The sequence below is a fragment of the Pavona decussata genome, unplaced genomic scaffold (genome assembly GCF_977016875.1).
Source record: "Pavona decussata unplaced genomic scaffold, jaPavDecu1.1 SCAFFOLD_3, whole genome shotgun sequence".
Classification (NCBI taxonomy): Eukaryota; Metazoa; Cnidaria; class Anthozoa; order Scleractinia; family Agariciidae; genus Pavona; species Pavona decussata.
Genome location: NW_028145427.1, coordinates 293,341 through 313,594, shown reverse-complemented (window position 1 = coordinate 313,594; position 20,254 = coordinate 293,341). Strand labels below are relative to the sequence as shown.

At 38.9% G+C, this 20,254-nt stretch overlaps 1 protein-coding gene and 1 long non-coding RNA gene across 2 annotated transcripts in view; both read left to right on the top strand.

Annotated features, from left to right (window-relative positions):
- The window catches only part of LOC146489742 (Golgi apparatus protein 1-like), a 31,984-nt gene extending 16,266 nt beyond the window's left edge, over positions 1-15,718 (top strand). The window contains exons 18-29 of the mRNA XM_085092926.1: positions 98-212; positions 1,593-1,685; positions 2,229-2,300; positions 3,547-3,612; positions 5,124-5,206; positions 6,433-6,476; positions 7,764-7,879; positions 8,478-8,579; positions 10,600-10,692; positions 11,748-11,868; positions 13,297-13,403; positions 14,422-15,718. Coding sequence (XP_084949052.1) covers positions 98-212; positions 1,593-1,685; positions 2,229-2,300; positions 3,547-3,612; positions 5,124-5,206; positions 6,433-6,476; positions 7,764-7,879; positions 8,478-8,579; positions 10,600-10,692; positions 11,748-11,868; positions 13,297-13,403; positions 14,422-14,589 — 1,180 coding nt within the window. The 3' untranslated portion in view covers positions 14,590-15,718. The remainder of the gene's footprint in view (positions 1-97; positions 213-1,592; positions 1,686-2,228; positions 2,301-3,546; positions 3,613-5,123; positions 5,207-6,432; positions 6,477-7,763; positions 7,880-8,477; positions 8,580-10,599; positions 10,693-11,747; positions 11,869-13,296; positions 13,404-14,421) is intronic.
- LOC146489735 (uncharacterized) overlaps positions 1-20,254 on the top strand; it is a 213,204-nt gene that overhangs the window by 55,601 nt on the left and 137,349 nt on the right. The gene's annotated exons all lie outside the window — the stretch shown is intronic.

Sequence of the window (20,254 nt, the reverse complement as noted above, 5' to 3'; positions counted from 1 at the left end):
TGCTAGTGGCTTCTCACAACACCATGCATGTTGGGAGGTTTGCTGGCTGCATTGTACTTTAAGTTACTTTGTGGTGATCACGAGCTCTATTTTTCAGGCACGATCTTGTTCTTTGCTTGAGTAAAAGAGTGCGTGATGCTATTATAAATGAAGATGAACACACCATTTCTGACCCGTGCCGTCATCATTTAAAAATCGAAAAGGAAGAAGAGGTCAGTTTGAGTACTCTTCACTTTCCTCATGAATTTTAATCAAAGGGGCATGCTTAGTCAACAGGACTGTTCAGTTAAATTCCTACTGGTCGCTTTACCCACAGCACCGTGGAAGTTGATACTCCCCTGAGGAAGCATTCCCTCGGTTACATACCTCAGTGCAAATGTCACTTATATGCAGTTACTTTGGGAGGCAGATAGGGCTTGCAGTTTTTTTTTATGTTAAGGACCTTCATGTTTACCATGATCTCAACAATAGCACCTTTTTGTAGAAAACTTAAAAGTTAGAGTGTCAACCTCCTAAAAGACCATTTCAGATATATACATTAAAATTCTAGCTTGGCTACGAGGGTTGGGAGAATAAAACAACAGAAATTTCATTGAGGTTCAGAGATGAATAATACAGTTGAACCTCTCTACAACGGCCACCTTGGGGACAGAAGAAAGTGGCCGTTGTGGAGAGGTGGCCGTTATGGGGAGGTAGGGGTGTAATATGACACCTTTTTTTCGGGAAGTACAACATGTTTATTGTGCCAAGTTCATGCTTACTGTAGCCTATAACGGCAATCCAATAATACGTAAATAATGTTTGGAATCAAAATGTTAACAAGACGAAATGAGGAAGGCTCGCAACATTCGCTATATTATTGTAGACAATTTATGCTTACTGCAGCATATAAATGGAACACAATCAAAATACGTATATCATTAGAATGGATACAGAAACGTAATGTTCCGAAGGCAAATGTTGATTACTGCTTCAGTTTATAAAAAAAGGTTCTTACAAAAAAGTACTGTACTGGCCGTTGTCGAGAGGTTATTTTGGCAGTTGGGGACGCACTTTAGTGGCCGTTGCCGTTGTAGAGAGGTTTAAACAAGAGCTAATGTATGGACTGTCCGCCGGGACAAAAAAATGTGGCCGTTGTAGAGAGGTGGCCGTTGTGGAGAGGTGGCCGTTAGTGGAGGTTCGACTGTAAATTTCTTTTGTTTTATTCCCTATGTGCGTGACAGAAATCATGGCGGCCACGAAGAATACAATATTTAGTTTCATGCGCAGTGGTTCGCAATCATATTCTTGTGGTCGTATCTTGTTCAAGCTATGTTTCTTTTATCCGTCTACGGGGATCAAATATCCCGAGCTTAGGTAACAAGTGTCTTGTCTTAATTTCTTGCTGGACAGGAACAAAACATCTGGTTGCTCGATTGGGCAAGTTTTATCAGAGTTTTTCTTGCCCATTGAATCATTTTACTTGCCCAGGGCAAGCAGGCAAGTGTTAGTGTCAAACTCTGCATTTCCCAGTGGAGTAAATTGTTGTTCTTTAACTCCAAGGACAGATTTCCACATGTGATGTTTTAATCAATGTCTCTTCTTGTTTTCAGTCTGAAGATATTAGGCTGGATCCTGTCATAATTGCAGTATGTATGAATGACATTGAAAAATTGTGCCAAGACACCAGTTATGGCCAAGCAAAGGTAAGATTTTTTGTTACTCAGGAACAATAGCAGGAAATTTAAACTTCTGTCATTTACTGGACAATTTTAATACTTCTCCATGGAACAGTACCTAAAATTGTCCGGAAAATGGTGTCTGTGAATCAGAGTACTGACCTCACTAATAATTGAAGGATTCTGGGGCAAGAACGTCCTCTTAGATTTCTGGTCATTTTTTGGTTTTCTCAAAAGTACTGTAACTGAAATTTGGTATGTGGACTTCATTTCAGTTAATAAACATTGCTCTGGATTTTTTTTGTGCTGGTTTCCACTTCGTTTTTGAGAAATAACGTATGCAAAAAACCAAGTTTCTGCTGTTGGTGCCTTGTGGAAATCGTTTGTTGATCGAGAAACAAAAGAAACCTTTTGTTTGTTGAGACAATGAAACCAACAAACTGAGGCAAGCTGCTAGTCATTTGTTCTGATAGAGTGATTTGCTAATTAGATCATTCATGGTTTCTGCATTAGAGTTATGGAATATTTACGCTTATTATTGTTCTATTTAAAGATTTGTGTCATTTGTAGGTTCTTGAGTGCCTCAAAGACAACAGAGAAGAGTTGACCCAGCCTTGCCATGACAAGCTTTTTGAACGTGAGGTAGGAGGGTGAAAAGGTTTTGATTATAACACCAGGAATTTAGAGGGATGTGGGTTTTATTGTTAACGACAAAACTGCAAAGTTTAGATATAACAAATTCATCTTAGATTAGCACTGCTTTTTTTCTATTAAATTTGTAGATGAGGTTCATTTGAAAGCTATAGTTTGGGTGGGAGGGGACAGTGGGGCGCACTATGTGGATGAAATCCTAAAGTGTGACCATTCAATTGAAAGCTATTGAGCAGTAGTGTACTTTCCTTTGGTGCTGTTTATTATCCTGTACAAGGTGGTTTTAACTTTTGTTTCTGGGGATGAAATCCTAAAATGTGGCCATTCAAGTGAAAGCTACTGAGCAGTACTTTCCTTTGGTGGTGTTCATTACGCTTTACAATGTGGTTCTACCTTTTGAGTCTATGGAATAAAAAAATGTGGTTCTGTCAATGAAATGCTAAAGTGTACCCATTCAAATGAAAGCTACTGAGCAGTTATTTCCTGTGGTGGAGTTTATTATGTTGTTGTAAGTCTGTGGACATTCAAAGTGCTAGACATAAGTATGACCATTCCAGTAAAAGCTACGGAGCAGTACTTTCCTTTGGAGCTGTTTGTTATGCTGTACAAGGTGGTTCTAATTTATTGAGGCTGTAGACAAAATCTTTAAGTTTGAGTATTTGACCATTCAAATGAAAGCTTCTGAGCAGTACTTTCCTGTGGTGTTGTTTGTGATGCTGTACAAACTACGGTAACTTTGAGTCTATGGACAAAATCTAAATGAAAACTACTGAGCAGTACTTTCCTGTGGTGCTGTTTGTTACGCTGTACAGGGTGGTTCTAACTTTTAAGTTTGTGGGAAATCCTAAGGTGTAACCATTCAAATGAAAGCCACTGAGCAGCACTTTCCTGTGGTGCATTTTACTACATGTGGTGCTTGATGCTTTATTCAGGGTGGTTCTATTAAAATGTATGTGGATGAAATCTGAAAGTATGGCCTTTCAACCTTTCAAATGAAAGTTCTTGTGCCATACTTTCATGAAGCACTGTTTTTTATGCTTTGCATAGTGGTTATAAATAAGTTTTGAGACTGTGGATGAAATCTTGGGAGGGACCATTCAATAAATTAAAAGCTATTGGACAGTAATTGATTAAGATATTTCTAGGCAGTGAAGTTGAAAACCATAATATATATCAAGTGACTTATTATTTTAAACTGATGGCTTCCTTAGTCTAAATCATTGCTCTTTGGCTTCAGGTGGAAGAAATGGAGGACCCAGAATTGGACTACAAGCTGGAAAGATCATGCCGAAAAATGATTGCTGTATGTGTGTCTGCTATTGTCACATGCATGCACTGTATATGTGCTCACTTTTATTGTTGCAAATGTTATTCTTACAATATGATTCTTTATTTAGCAACAATGTAAAGCGAGTTTAATTTTAATGAAAAATTCCTTAGAAACATAACCCAGTTTGAGGACTAATCTCAAAGGGATTTTATAAAAGTGGACCCTGAAGGGAACTTGTTATAGGAGTGATAATTTGAGATTACAATGCAACAAGAACCTGATAGAAAATCTTTGCAGATCTGTAGTTGAATTGAATATAATAATAATTATAATAATTAATATAACTGATATTGTGCCTTTTAACATTGAATGATCTGAGGCACATTACAGCGTGAAACAAAGTAAAATAATACTAGGCATCAAAAGCTAATATTTAAAGAGATAAGTTTTTAGTAAGGATTTAAAATGCTGAAGTGAACTACATTTCCATTTCACAAGAAGTAAGCCATTCCACAGTGTGGGAGACATGGCAACAAATTAACAAATAGACTTCATTTTGCTGTGCATCTGTACTCTGATAATGCACAGATGACTTCAAAACCTGATGCAGCTGCAGGCGAGTAGCATGGCTGCTGTTCTTACCACATTTTGATGTCCCCTGTGTGTTATAAGAGTATACAGACCCACAGCAAAATGAAATCTATTTGTTTTATACAATAACCAAGACTTTTGACCACATTTCCTAAGCGAGCATCACGTTGTCTGAGTTAAGTCAAAAACTAAGTTCAACCAAACTTTAAGACCATTTATACACACACGCAGTTGTGATCCTCTTAATTAGAGTATAATCCGAAAGAATTTCACTAACAATATTTTCAAAACTAACCTTTATTCCAGTAGGAATTTCTGCCCCCAAAATATTACAGCATGTCAGTCGCTTCACTGTGATTTGTGATCGATTTATTCTCGCCATTATGGGATATCTATCGTCGACAAATTTGGGCAAATATTTTCTTCCTTTTCACATCACAACAAAGTTCTAGTTTTTTTCACCTTGGTTGAGGTCACTCTCAACGGTCTTTGCCCAATTTTTCATTGGACAGTTTTCCTTTCTTGCGAAAATTTGCCTTTGTTTGTCTGCTAATCGCAAAAACGGTTTGCAAAACTTTGTTGACCAGTCACTCTGGCTGGACTCTAGACTCTGATCATGTGCACCGGTCATGCCACTCGATGTCGTCATTCTTGTGTCTATACTCTAGTCACAAACTCCGCTCCACCAATCACAATGCAAGTTTTACACTGTTCATTTTATTAAGACTCATCACCAAAGGATTGCAACATTTTCACATGAGGGAAGTGTAGTAAAATTCCATTATTTGAGTGACTGACAAAGCCAAGTCTTCCAAACAATTAAAAGTATCTTAAAAGAAATTGGAATCTCACTGGCAAACAGTGGAGTTCTCAGAGTACAGCAGTTATATGATAGAACTTGGGAGAAGAAGTAACAATAATATATATATATTTCTTCTATTTCTTGTTTACAGTTGTTTTGCAGTGAGGTGCAAAAACCTTCACAGCTATTTGGATGCCTCAAAAAGAACAAAAATGATCCAAAAATGGAGCAAAGGTAAGTGGTTCCAAGCTAAACCGTGAAAAATGTGATGTGTTCAGTGCTTTGAACAAGACAAGGCACAATAGTCATGTTATCATTAGATTAACAGGCAAGATGATCAACATCCTACGCGAAATAATTTGAGGGAAATAACTCAAATACCTTTTTATTTGGCTTTAAAAATATGCACAAATCCTTGTCCTTAGTTGTTAATTCAGTGTCCCTCAAAGCTCACATTTTCTCTTAAGCTTCCCTTCTGAAAAACTGGTGGCATCTTGGAGCAGACAACTCTTCAGGCAAATATCCATTCATTTTTCATCTCAAGTAATGGCTATTGCTTTTTAGTAAAAACTGGATCATTTTATAATGCTATTCCAGGGATTTGATTGGCTTAATGGCCATGGTAAATGAGCCATTAAACCATGCCTGAGAAATAGAGACCATGAAATTGTATTCTGGTTATTCTAGTAAAGCAAAATCAGCAAGATCTAGCAATATTTCTTAATTTTTTTTTTTATACAACGACAATTATTCCACTCACACTTGTCGGATATGAGATAATTATAGCCAGCACCTAGTTGGCCATCTATCATCTCTTTTACAATAACTGTCCAAATTCCCGCGCGCTGATTGGCTCGTAGCTATTGTCTATAAGAGTACAGACAATAAAAATGACGTCAGATGTAACACGCGCGCTTTCTCAACGAAAAAATAGCCAATTCTGCTCGTACATTTTCCATGTTATTGTAAAAAACAAATCGACGACAGTTTTCTATGGTCTATACTCTTATAGACCATAAAATGACGCCATAAAATGTCCAAAACTTGGCAGTGAAACCACTCGCCTGCGGCTCGTGGTTCCACTTGAGTTTTGAACATTTTTTGACGTCATTTTATGGTCTATAAGAGTATAGACCATAGAAAACTGCCGTCGATTTGTTAAATATCCAACATGCGTCCCTGGACTAGTTGTGTTCGACTTGATGCTTTATTCAGAACACATCCTTATTGCGTTTGGAGTCGAGATTGTATGGGACAATAAATGGATCTTAGGACTTGCATCTGGCAACCCCCCCCCCCGCCCTCCCAGATTTTGCAGGGGTGGATGACATCATCACCACCTTGGGAAAGGAGGGAGAGCCTGGGATCCAGATCATTAAATGCACTTCATTATCTTTGATTAATACCAGTTGTTAAATATATCATGTGGTGTAAGGAGGTTGGTTTTTGTTTTGTTTTAGTTGTAAAGACATGATCACCAAAAGACAGATAAGGCAGGCTCAAGGTAGAAGCTCTTCAACACTGTGTACAGCTGCAAATGTTATTATGGGTATAACCCTTAGGGGTGCCCAGGGTGGGGGGTTTAGGGAGTGGTGTTGGGGCATTTGAGTGGGAAGGAGGGGTCATTGGGGAAAGGTCCTAGGGCACAGGACCAGAAGACTTGATAGATGGATTTTATCAGTCAGTGACACAGGCATGCTTGGAAAAAGGAAATCTGAGTTCTCCCAACAGGGGTTGAACCTAAGACCTTATGGTAACTAGTTCGGATGCTCTACAACTGAGACTCGTGGGAGCTAAGGCCATTAAACTAGGTTCATGTGAGTGGAAGAGTTTTTGGTTCCAAAAAGTATTTTTTCACCCCAATGTGTTTCTTAAGATAACAGATAAGGCAGATAATTGATTGTAAAGTTATTAGCACTTATTAAGCTTTCAAAATTGTTAAAAAATAGAATTTCTGGTTATAGACAATGCCAGTGTACATGTAAAATATGTTTTTAAGTCCAAAGTATTTTTGTGAGTTTTGAGAACTGCTCTCCTGATGGGTGTTATTCATAATTCATGTTAAGACATTACAGGGAAATAACTTATGGCTTTGATAAAAATCAAATTTGAGTTAAAGAAAAAAGGAGAAACTCCTTTCTCTACACCTATGGTAGTTATAATCCCCCAAAACAATAGCTTACTTTGCAGCTATTATTGACATTATTTTAAAGAAATGGAAATTTAAAGTTGTAGCATTGGCCAATCTTATTATGAAGAAGTATAGTTTCATTTTTTATGTACCTATCAATTTCAACCAGAGGCTGGGTTGGGGTGGAGGGGGGGCAGACCAAGGGGAATTTGACATTTTCAGAAGAGGAGTCATCCAGGCAATTATTGAATGCCAATTTCTCCCTCTAGCTTTACTTTTACTAGACTAAAAACATGTCAAATTTGCTACCCTGGGGGCAAAAAGTAATGTTAAAATCCATACCAAGGTGACAACCCTCCAGAGGGTCACTGGTTCAGGCCTAGTTTCATTACTGTGTTGTTTCATTAGACAAGAAACTTTGTTCCACATTGTCTCCCTTCACCAAGGTGTATAAATTGGTACCGGTGAAATACTGTTTGGTGTAGGCAGGCCTGCAATAGATTAGCATTCCATCCAGGGTGGAGTAGCAGTATTGCAAGATGTTTCATACTATGGAAACCAGGATAAGCTGTGGCGGTGCTGGACCCCTTAGTCAATTTAGTATTGTGTGACAGTTTTGTGTACGTAAAGTGATTGTGTGACATCCCTTCTCTGTTTTAGATGTGAAGCTTAATCCAGAGCTCTTTAACTTCTGCAAGGCAGACATACGTAAATTTTGCAAGCAAATTCCTGAAGGGGAAGGTCAAATTATAGCATGCCTCAAGAAGCATTATGACGTAAGTGTTCTTTGGCTGTGAGTTTCTTAGCTTTCTACTGAAAAGGATTTTTGTAAAACCTCTGTTTCATTACCTGAAAATGGAATTATGCCTCAATATTATTAATTATAATTTGTCCTAGTAGTTGTTAGGTCAGTAGTTTCCACAACAAAAATATGCCACTACTTCCCTTTTGAATGGTAATGATAACAATGATGATGATAGTAACAACAACAACGACAACACCCAGATAAGTGCCTTACTTAACTGTGTGAATAGGATTTTATCAACGGGTAAACAAAGAAGGCTGTTGGTAAGGGTTACTTACAGTTGGATGGTTTACATCTTTTTGAAAAAATTAAGGAGGGTAACCTTAACTGTAAAGATAGGGGTGTCTGGGTACTAGTTACTTTGGATGGCCATATTTTTGCCAGTTGGAGGCACAAGGTAAGGTATGACTGATGACATATTTTATGAGAGTACCCACAGCATTTAGGATTAGCTGGAAGATTCATGGGTGTTGAAAAGTTCACTGTATCTGGGTCATCAAGGACAATATAGACAGTGTAAAAAATGTGTTGTCTTGTTGTATAACATTTTTGTAAAAATTAATTTTTAGCAACTCTCGGATGAATGCCGAGATTTCACCTTAAAGCTCATGCGTGCGGCAGCACATGACTACAGAATGGATGCCAGGCTGGTAAAGGAGTGCAAAGATGAGGTGAGTATGCTTTGGCATGGCTGGGGTGGAAAGTTGGTTATTGTGAATGCTGGCAACAGCATGATCCTGTACAGCCCTGCAATGTCTAGGACGTACATGTAAGACACTGAGATTGTGGAAAGCAGAGAAAAGGTACATGTAAAAGTGACATGGATTGGGCACCCAGGAGCCAAAAATATTTCACCACAATATCTCCAATGAAACTTGTAGCCAACTGGACAATGCCTACGACGTCTTTCCCACGAAATGAGTGGCAACAACAATTCAAAAATGGATCTGTAACCAGGTGGTTTCATGATAGTTAAACACAAGAAATGTTTAAACTATCAACAATAACTTAGTTTTCTCCGGCAAATTGTGCAGCAGTGATTATTTTCCTGCTGAAATACACAACAGAGCCTTAATGAGCATACCCATGATGTCAACTGTAGATGAAACTTCTTATTTTACATATTCACAAATGAATAGCTCAGTTGGCAAGAGCATTACACAGTATCGGGAAGCCATTCAAGCCTGCATTTTTTTTTTCGCTTACCCCTTCAAGCCCCTGCGTTGCTCAATCAAACATATAAGACAGTTGGACGTCTGCTTGTGGACAGTTCCAACAGGCAGACCCCTCCCATTAGCAATCACTTGGTTGAGGTGACACACAACATTGTTTACCTACACTGTACCAACAGACACTTGAATGAGGTCTGAAGGTTGTTTGCTTATAGGAGGTTTGACTTTACAAGTAGTAAACGTTCATCAGTCTCATCCCCAGGCCAAATCGTTCATAGCCAGCAATTTGGTGGCTTGGGACTGTCCTGGGCACGTCATTCCAATCAGTTCAATGGGTGATGTCCATTCAACAATGTGCCAGGACGACTGGTGATGGGTAGATGAGGCTGAAGATCCATAAATTCATAAAACTGGTCCTGATATCTTCCCAGTTAGCATCTCGTCTTTTGACAGACCAGTGCCTAGTGATCAGCATAGACTGCAAGCAGTCCCTTTCTGGATAGTCGAGAGGTCACGTGAAATAGCCGAGCGGGAAAAAAAACTAGAGCGAACGAGCGGAAGGGTACACCATCTCGACTGACCAGAAAGGGACTGCTTGCAGTCTATGATCAGCAGCTAATTTTTCTTCTCACAACATCACAACTTCATCAGACATTCACAGGCGCCAGTTGTTCAAAGAACAGATAACTATTCAGCGGATAAAATGTATTAGTTGGAGTACATTTTATCCACTGAATAGCGACTTATACACTGAATAAAGTTATCCACCCTTTGAACAACGGGGGGCAGGATCATGAGATTAAAGGAATAATCACCAAAGATGAGATTCTTGATTTTAAACAAATTCTCCCATCTAGTAACAAGAAATACAGTCGAACCTGTATTAAGCGGTCACCCTCGGGGAATGGCTAAGTGACCGCTTAATACAGGTTGACCACTTAATACAGGTTGTACAGAATACATCACTAACTTGATTAAGAAAGTTCGGCGATAAAATGGTATGACAAAGGAGAGCATGGTATTGAAACGGACCAGTAAAACATTAACGCCGCGATTTTGCGGCTCATTAGAAACTCAATTGCCTGGCACGCTATTTGTTACCATATTTAAGTGGTTTCCTGTTACAAAGTGACCGTTTAAAACAGGTCAAGACAATAGAAATCAGCTTGTTGGGACTTAGTTTTGGGTGTCCGCGACCGCTTAATAGAGGTGACCGTTTAATACAGGTCAGGATTACAGTAATTAAGGGAAGTAATTTTCGGGACTTTGAGAACTGACCGCTTAATACGGTGCCGCTTAATACAGGTTCGACTGTATATGTAGTACCGTAAGGGAGATTATACTTGTTGATATTGGGGCTTTTAGGGTTAATTTGTATCAAAGCATCAGAACACTTGTTTCAAACAACACATGGCAGTATCAGATGGTTGCGGTATGACAGTTGCTGCATCAGTGTTGTATTTTTCTTTGGTTATCGTTCATGTGAAATGAATGATGTCTTCTGTTATTTCTTGATCAGATCAAAAGGTTTTGTCAAGAGTCGCCGCCATCTGGAGTCGATGAATGCCTCAAAAGTAATATAGGATCAATAAAATCCCAGAAGTGTCGTCTGGTATGTCAGTTTTATTTCACATTTTATTGCTGATATTTGTTTACATTCTTAGCTTAATCAGCATACATTAAGTAGCATAAACAACAAGACTACTTACAAATAAATGAATGCATTCTATAAAGTGAAAGAGCTCAACAAACGTAGTGGTCTAAAAATGTGATCATGATATGTTAGACGTTTTTTTTTGTTGTTGTTTTTGTTTTTTTTTTTTGTTTTTTTTAAGTATTCTTTGTAGAATTAATTTCTCAGTTTTTACAAGCTAGTTCCTCTGAGACCTGATACTCACACTGATAATCACTCTGACAACCGAGTTTGACATGGGCTTTTAGTTTATGGTTAATTTGTCCGTAGGATACCGTTTGATATATTCTAATGAGGCAAAACTGAACAATAATGTCAGCAGAGATTCTCGAAAAGAAATGGTTTCTCACATGAAAGAGCATAACTAAGCAAATTTAACAAATATTGGAATAAAATACGCTATAAGGGTGCGTTCCTTTGGGATGATCCAGATCAGGATCAATGATCCAAGATCACTCGGATGATTGTGCATCAAAGGAACCGAGGAATCCTTGCCCAGAGTGGATTCCTCAGTTCCTTTGATGCACAATGATCTGAGTGATCTTGGATCATTGATCCTGATCTGGATCATCTCGAGAAGATCAGTGTACAAGCAATTCATGTATGAGTAAACCACCCGGAATTAAATCTGAATTTTTTTTTAATGAAGAATCAGAAAAATCCCATGACAGTACATCTCAGAAAAGTTCATTAGCTTTCATTTGGATAGTCACACATCAACAGACTCGAAAGGTAGAATCACCTCCTACAGCATAACAAACAGCACCGCAGCAAAGTACTGTTCAATTCCTTACAGTGAAATGACTTCTCGATTAATCAGTCTGTTCAAGTAAAACTAAAACAATTAAGTGATAACGCTTCCGTACAAAAAGAATCACGCACCTTTGCGTGTCAAAGCTACTGATGTCCATTGTAAGTTGCCATTGCAGAATTCCAGCCATTCATTGTTCGTTATTCTTGTCTTGCTCTTATAGGAAGTATTTCGGCAAATGAAGGAGGGTCGTACAGACATACAGTCAGATCCTGTGTTGTACAACGCGTGTGCTTTGGAGGTCAAACGATTTTGTTCAGGCATTCCATTTGGAAGAGGAAAAGGTACCGTAAGTTTAACCACAGCTCGTGTTTATTGTTTTGCTGTATTTTGACCAAAGCTACACACATTTAACATATAACCGGGCCAGCCCGTATGGGAGCCCGTATGGGAGCCCGTTCTGGTCAAAAGTGTCTTAATTGTTTTTCTATATCACAAATCATACATTAACGTTTTGTAATTATTTTTATGGTGCTTTACAAATAATTATGTAATGTTTAAAACACGAGCAGCAGTGTTTTATGCGCCTCGTGGTTTTATATCTCGATAAAACACGTGCTGCGAGTTTTTTGAACGGCTTCAAAAACATCCCTGGAAAAGCGTGTGTCAAGAGAGTTCCTAACAATGATGCTTTTGTGAACGTTGGAAATTAGCATACGAGAAAATCGTGAAACACTGCATACTAATAAGGAGGAGGTTTTATCGGGTTTTAAAACCACTGCACGTGATGTTTTATCGACCATTTGATAGGCCAATGGGCTTATGAATTATTAGTGTGTTTTTGAGGTGTACGCCATTATGCATGAAATACTTTTTTCTTTGGATCAGTTAGTTTTTTTTTCCTTTGCGCGTTTTAATTTTTCCTTGTATGGGGTCAATTGATTTTTCCTGTCACGAAGATTTTGTTGTATTTCGACCAAGGCTTTTCAAACATCTAACATAGAACCTTTTTCTCTAACATTCAATTCTTCTTAGCGCACCGGGAGGAAAATATGACTTCTCCAATGAAAAACAAACTATAAATCAGTTTCTTGCAGTTTCTCCAAAACACACGGGAGGAACTTGGAAGAAAGTGACAAATTTTTCAAATTGTAATCCATTTCTGTTCAAGCCATCAGCAGGAAAAGATAATAACTACTAGATTATACATAGTTGGAAGAGCAAACTCTGTGTCTAGTCTGAGATCAAACAATTTGGCCAGTTCCTCCTCGGCAAATGCTGTCCTAGAACTTCATCGGAGATTTCCATCTGTAGATTCAATAAGTAGAAACAAATGTAAAGTCATTCGATCCATTCTCGTTGGATAGCCATTTTTCATTCAACGTCTAAATTAAGAAAGTGCCAGGCTGGCTGGCCCCATGTAATTCCGAGCTGAAACTCGCCTCGGCAGACTGAACCAGATAGGTTCTGTAATCGGCCCCTTAAGGTCCAGTTTAAAAACATGTAGGGTAATCTTTGTGTTAGGGTGACCATTTCTGAAGACTTAGGGTTGGCTCTAATTACCAAGTTAAATTTCAGAAGTCGGCTCACTAGTTAGAGCTCCCCATAGGGGTACAGAAAGTCATGGTTTGGTTCCCATCAGGAGGTTAGATTTTAGTCTTCAGAATGTCCATTGCTTGTGAGCCAACTGACTGTCAGTCCTTTCAGTATTATTCATGTTTATGTAGCTGAAATTTCTGCTGCACATTAATGGTCTTCCGTTGTTTCCACAGTAATCAAGTGTCTCGTGGATGCTTTTGACTCGAACTCAGCCAGTTTTGACAAAGAATGCCATTTCCATTTGCAAGGGCGGCAGAGGATGTGGGGAGTAGCAGTCAAGGTACAAATGATTTCAACTTGCATCTAAAGTCATACCCCTCAATAAGCATCTCTGCTATGGAGCCTGTTTCAAGTCATGAGTTTTGAGCAAAACATAAAATTGTGCTATCTATCGGACTAAAACATAGCACGAATCGGTTGTTATTTTTTTCTTACCGTAATGGTACTTCGGCACATTGAAGACCACGTTTCCCTGAACTGGCAGATGTTTTAAACGTTGGTACGCCCGAGTTTTGAAGTATTTCGTCTGTGTCTTCAGACATGAAAGGGAGGATATGAAAAAGTCTGCGTTAATCCAGGGGAGCATTTTACTCTTTGTTTTCACCAGTCTTCTTATCAGCGGTTCACTTCGGCAGTCAGTTTTTTGGGGGTCATGGAATTGAATTTAAAATTCATCGAAAAGTCATGGAATTTTCTTTCCTCGTTTCTGTTTGAACCTTGAGTAATGGTAGCTGGACTGGGTTGTGTAAAATTTAAAGGGGAAGCAGGGGAAAAATTAAGAGCACTCAACAGTGTACTCCATTCATCCAATTTTTGCTTAATCGAAACATTAAAATTCAGGTCTCTGTGACCCTTTTTTAACTCGTAATTTAGTTTATTGAAATTCAAGTCTCAGCACGTTTTGTTTTGCTGAGAACTCCAGGAAAATATTACTTTTATCGGTTTTGGAAACAATGGTTAAAAAAGTATCCGTTTGAGTTCTCTCAAAGCAACTTTGCAGCATTGGTGAATCGTTGCACAGAGTAAAGCCGCTTCTACTTTATACAGCCATTGTAGCAACGCTACAACGAAGTTTTAAGGCGTAACATGGTGAGGTAGTGATAAATAAGCTGCCCATTTGTTCAATTTAAATACATGACTATGACTCTTCAGTAGATCCAAAATATCGTAAATTTTTTCTCATTGTAATAAACCAAAACTTGGTTTTAAAACAATGACAATCATCCTCGGTCTCGTTTGATTCATTTCTTAGTCATCTGTCTTCACACTTGCTTTCTTTGTGGTTTTGTTGTTAACAGGCTGTCCCTGGAGAATCCCTTGGCGACCTTGCAGCATTCGTCATCGCATCCCCGTCCAAGAACTACTTCTTCATCATTTTCGCGACTTGTTTGGCGCTTATTTTTGTTGGCGGATTGGTGTTCGGGCGTCTATCCAAGCGAGTTAGGAGAGAAGTCAAAGATCGCTGAATATCGGGCAATATTTCTACCATTATTGGCCCTTAAAACACGCTTTATAAATTGCAATGACGTACAATTAATACATACTCTTCTTAGCCATGTTTTCCGGGATAGAGTTTTCTCACGAATGACTTGATTTTTCACTACACAAACGAGCCGTTAGTTCGTTAACGAAAAACCAAGTCACGCGTATTCGCAAGGAAGTATTGCATAAATTGTTTTTTTTTTCCATGCCGTGTTTTTGACGGGAAACAGCAATAAGTATTGAGGCATGCGAGGGGTTGTCTTGCTGGAAACAACGGTGAGCCAAGACGAACGCGCATATTTCAGCTTGAAAACAGGGCCTGGTTGTTCGAAAGCCGATTTACGCTAATCCCCGATTAAAAGTTAGCCGAAGTTTTCATCTCGCTCCTTAAAAATTCTTTCAAAGCTTAGTTTAAGCTAATGGTAAAGAAAAGTCTAAGTCAAAACTGAGGGACAAAAATCTTTGGAATCATCCTTACTGATTAGCAATAAAGCTCCGATCGAAGTTCACGTTAACCCAGGATTAGCTTCATCGGGTTTTGAACAACCCGGTCCAGTGTAATAAAAACAGGGCTTTGTCTGTTATCACCCAAAATCTTCCAGCGTTTTCTGACTTTTGTTTGGCTGCATCGTGCACGGCATGGGACAAAACTGGTGGCAAGGCCACTTGAATACAAGTCATCAGGTGTTGTATTTTTTTTGTAGTAACAGGCAACAAATGAAGGGATAGACAAATAGCATTTAACCATCAGTATTAAGAGTAGTTAGTCAGTGTTATCGAAAACTTCCTCTTTTGTGTTTTAAACTTAGATGGCTGTTAGGCCATGCTTCCATTAAGCGGTTCTTTCGCCGTGCACTGTAAATGTTTATTTTGTCTTGTATGTGACTGTGTTATTGGTTTTGTGTATTTTAAACTGGTGGGAAGCATATTACCTTTTGGAGCATTTACAATCGACCTAAACGTACCTGTAGACAGGTCGATATAGTTAATGTTTTTTTTTTTTTTTTCGTTTACTTTTTTCCGTTCTTCTTTGTAATGTGCCTTCTCACCGGGATTTATGATAAACGACGATAAAACGTTTGTGTTTACCAGTTTAAACTCCGTTTTGTCAAATCCTGTCTAATCGTGGTTTATTGGATGCTTAAGGTCGGTGCCTCCTAATACAGAGGTATTCTTGCACAGTTCATAACGATGTGGAAAAAGCAGAACTTAGCAAGGCCCTCTGGAATCCAAAAAGAAAATTGGGGGTAATCATGTATTTGTCAGAGACAACTGAGGTTTTAAGAAAAAAGTGCACGGCAGTCCCAATCTTTTTTGGATATCAATAACCCTTACTAAGATCTGTTTTTTCTCGACTGATTATAAATGTCAGACCATCCTGAGATACGTAGAACGTATGCGCAGAAACAGAAGGAGGCACTTGTTAGTGTCTTCTGTATAAAGGAGAGATCACTGCAACATGGCCTCGAGTTAGGAACACTCCTTTAGTCATCGCCGTAAAAATCCCGATAAAGCCCTGGGTATATATCCTTTCTATGGACTAACTTGATTATTTTCTGGTGGGTGTATCATTGGAGAATGTTTGCGTTAGAAAATTGTGAGAGTTGCTTGAAGCTTGAGCACTAATTCACGGTCTAAGGTCATTCCTGATATTCCGAAGGGCTTATCATCGGAAGGGTGCTCCTCTCAGTTTTTTTTTTGTGGGGGGGGGGGGGGGGGGCTTTCGTTCGACACTTTACGGTACGACTGGACACCCACCCTCTGAAGTGAACACAGGAGTTGTGTCCGTATTGTGTCAAAATTTTGTCAAAGTTGTAGTTCGCGGCTTGTTGATTTAGGGGGTTCCCGGGTCCAAATGTTGGCAATTTTTAAAATTCTTAGCAGCACTGGCTTCACTATAGCATAAGAGTTGTTTACTAGGGGATGTTTGGAGATGGTATCGTTTTGCAGTGTTTTGTAGCGCTTTATTGGTGAAATGTGTGAGTTTGAACATTGATGGATTTTTAACATCGCCATTACACGTATGTAACTAGTGCCAGTCCCCAGCTCGATAGAAAGGAGGATACCGTTCCGTTTTTTTCCGAGTCAGAGATGTTCCAGCCTTCTTTATAGCATGACGTAAGCATTTACTGTTTTTTTTTATAAATAATAGAACTGCCACTACTTGATCATGACATCCTAACTTGTATAAAAATTCAAATTTCGAAAAATCGATACGTTACGTTTTGCACGTTGGCAATCTTTAACTATCGGCACTGTTTTCAGTAGACCATTTGCGATATATTAAAATTCTAGCTTGGCTACGAGGCTTGGGGAAATAAAACAACAGAAATAAGCCATTTCCGAGTTGCTCGTTGTGAAAGCGAGGCTAAGTGCAAAGTTTTTGTTATGAAAATTAATCTTCATTCATATGCAAACAAAACTAATTTTCATATGAAAAGTTTTGCACTTAGCCTCGCTTTCATAGTGATGTCCACAGCAACTCGGAGGTTCAGAGATGAATAATTAATTTATTTTATTTTATTCCCCCAAGCCTCGAAGCCAAGCTAGAATTTTAATATATCGGAAATGGTCTATTTTCACTCTTGAACGCTGTTTGAGTTTTAGGCCTTTTTTTCTGTTTTAATCACGTGGCTTGACAAATATGGTTGTGACTCGAAAATCTTGAAAACCTTTTAAATAGAAAAAGATGTTGCCAAACAACTTCTCTTTGGAAGGTTTCCAAGATATGACGATTTAACTCATTAGGAACTTTCCATGGCAACAGTATGGTAGGTAATTTAGTCCTACCTTAGGGAGATCCACTTTTTGTGGAGCGTTTGGAAATATTGCTAAGAATAGCAGACACTAAAACTGGTCGATGAGAAGTCCAAAGACTACTGCAAAGCTGACACAACGTAATATATTTTAAAACAATATTTCGGCTGGCCAAACCAGCCTTCTTCAGGTTTAGATGTTACTCAGGTTTAGATTTAGATTCAGGTTTAGATGTTACTAAAACTGGTGCCAGGTGGACGAGAGGAGCTGGTGCTGAGCGTGAGAGAAAAAGCTGGATGAAAGTAAAACATTAAGTAAGCTTCTTAGATCTGGCAACAACAATAATTATTAAATTAAAGGCACTGTCATTAGGGTGAGAACGTGTTTGTATTTGTGTTGTAACGTTTTTTGCTTTTACCTTGCACTCGAAATTTGAAAATTAGTTATGTATCTGCAGATTAAAAGGTTATGTACGGTTACGTTGCTTATCGACACCTCTCTTTTTGCCTTATAGCCATGGGCGGACTGATGATCTCCTAAGAGGGGATGAATCCCAAGCATTTTTCCTTGGAGTTTGGGACCTAGGCTGCGGCTCTCTATTAGGTCAGCCGCGAGAGGATTGTGGCCCCAGTCCTCTCGCGGCTGACTCAAATAGAGCTTGCTTGTCACCAACTTTGGTGTCTTTGATATATTAAAAAGCGGCTGAAGCCACCTATGCCCCAGGTAACAACAAGGTCCACATTCCAGCAAATTAATAAGAAAAACAGCCATTAATTGTGGATTGTAACCGGATCTCTGCAGAGTTCTCTGACGTGTGTTTTGCAATGGCTTTGAAAGCGTCATACTCATTGATTGGCACCCCGAGAAGCATTTGCCAATCAGATTGAAGATGTTATTTGTCCGCCGATCAAGAAACAAGACACGGGAATCAGTAGTCATCGATTTTGGATTGGCTCACTTTGTTAGATGTAATAACATTGCTTCTTTCTAAAGTCAGGGCAAACGATTTGCCTTTCAGCGCTTCAGCGCTCCTTCGTATTTTTTAATGTAGAGGTAAACTTTTCTCGTGTATTTTGAAGTGGCTAATAAAGTAGGGAATGTGGCTTGTGTCTTTTGAAATTCAAATGATGGATTAGAGAATTAATTCTGTGGTGAACCAAAAAAAACTTCCCACCAAGCGTTGGCTCTAGAATGGAAATGGAAAACCCCGCACGACCTCGGCCGGAATCGAACCCACGACTTCCGGATTTGATCGTCCGTTGCTCTACCGACTGAGCTACGAGGCCAGACCGGAGAAAGTTGTAGGTGATAATAACGTGGCCGGTAAGGATAGAAATGATTGTTGTACCGCTAGCACTAAGGACACAAATAATGGATAAGAGAATTAACTCTGACTTTTTTTCTTTGCCTCGTGCGGTCTCCATTTCCTTATTCCACTAAGTTCGTTTGAGATCCGTCGAGTTCGTTGTAATACCTCCTCCCCCTCTCACGAGGAAACAAACTAAACCATTGTTTAAATTTCCTACAGGGCTGGTGCAAAAACTACATAGGATTTTGGCTTACTTGAAGTGATAATTTGGTGCCATCTTGCACTAAATATACAAATTCCAAACTAAATTCAAAGAAAAGACAGGAATAAGTAGTCACGCCCGTTCCGCAAGGAAGGCTAAGGCTAATCTCGTACCAAATCTCAGTCGGTACGGGAATCTCGAGATCTGACCGTGGGAGATCTGGGTACGAGATTAGACTAAGGCTTCAATTTGATATTTTGTTGAATGCAACGTTGCAGAAATTAACCAGCATTCAACGATATCGCACATACCAGAAACTCATAACAATAAACATTCCGGTGCGCGTTTCTCAAAACTGCAGAAACCATTTCGCCCCCGAAAAGCTATTTTAAGTGCACAAATGTTCACTACGACAAATTGGATTTTGAATAATTTGAAAGCTAAAACGTTGAAAACGCATTGGGCCAGTTTGCACCGAAAACTCCCGCCAGTGAATAGAAAAAAGGATTCTGATCTCGGAAAACTTATGTCAATTTTGTAAAAATGTGCGCGCTAATGTAAATGTCTTCCTTTTCGAATAAAGTTTCTTTTTCCTTTGCCTAGTTCCTGCAAGGTTATCTTCTAGTCCTTCACGGTCAACCATTCATTGATGACAAATCAAAATGATATACAAAGTATAAATTTTTGAGTGCTAATAAGAGTTAGTAGTTCAATACTGAGAAATGCCTCCTGTGAACTTTGAGGTGGTACCGGTGGTTATTTCAACTTTGGGTCATAGCTTCTTTAGCTTTAATGCTATGGCTATGAAACTTTGGAAAAGTCTACAGCTATCATTCAGCAATTATATGATGGAATTTGATGCTACGAGGAAAAATTAAATACAAATTACAGCTTATAACTGGAACCCACTTTTTAAACATAAAATCGTACCCAGTTAATCTTGACTTAATACTGACCCAAACCCAGTTTTAGTGCGGAAGTAATGTTAGATGTATTTAAATTCAGCCTTAAAAGTTCCCTTGAAATTTTGTAGACTTGATACTCTTTGACACCTCGAAACCGAATTTCAAGGTGCTGGCTTCCCAATGTTTGCTAAATCTTGGTATCAAGCTAATCCACCGAAACGAAAAAGATGGTGACTGGTACATTTACCTTTATTTCGGTTAGCGTAGAAAAACCCTAAAAACGCTAAAAAAAACTTACAGAAAAGTCCCAAAAACTTCAAACCTAGCATACACAATGTTGTTGGTACAGGGATGAATTTCTGTGTGACTAATAGCTTTTTGAGGTTCGCCAGGTATTCTCGTAAAATTTTAAGCCGCCATCTTTTCCCGTACGGTGGATTGCGTGAACCGTTTACTCCATCTACAATGTGGGCCTC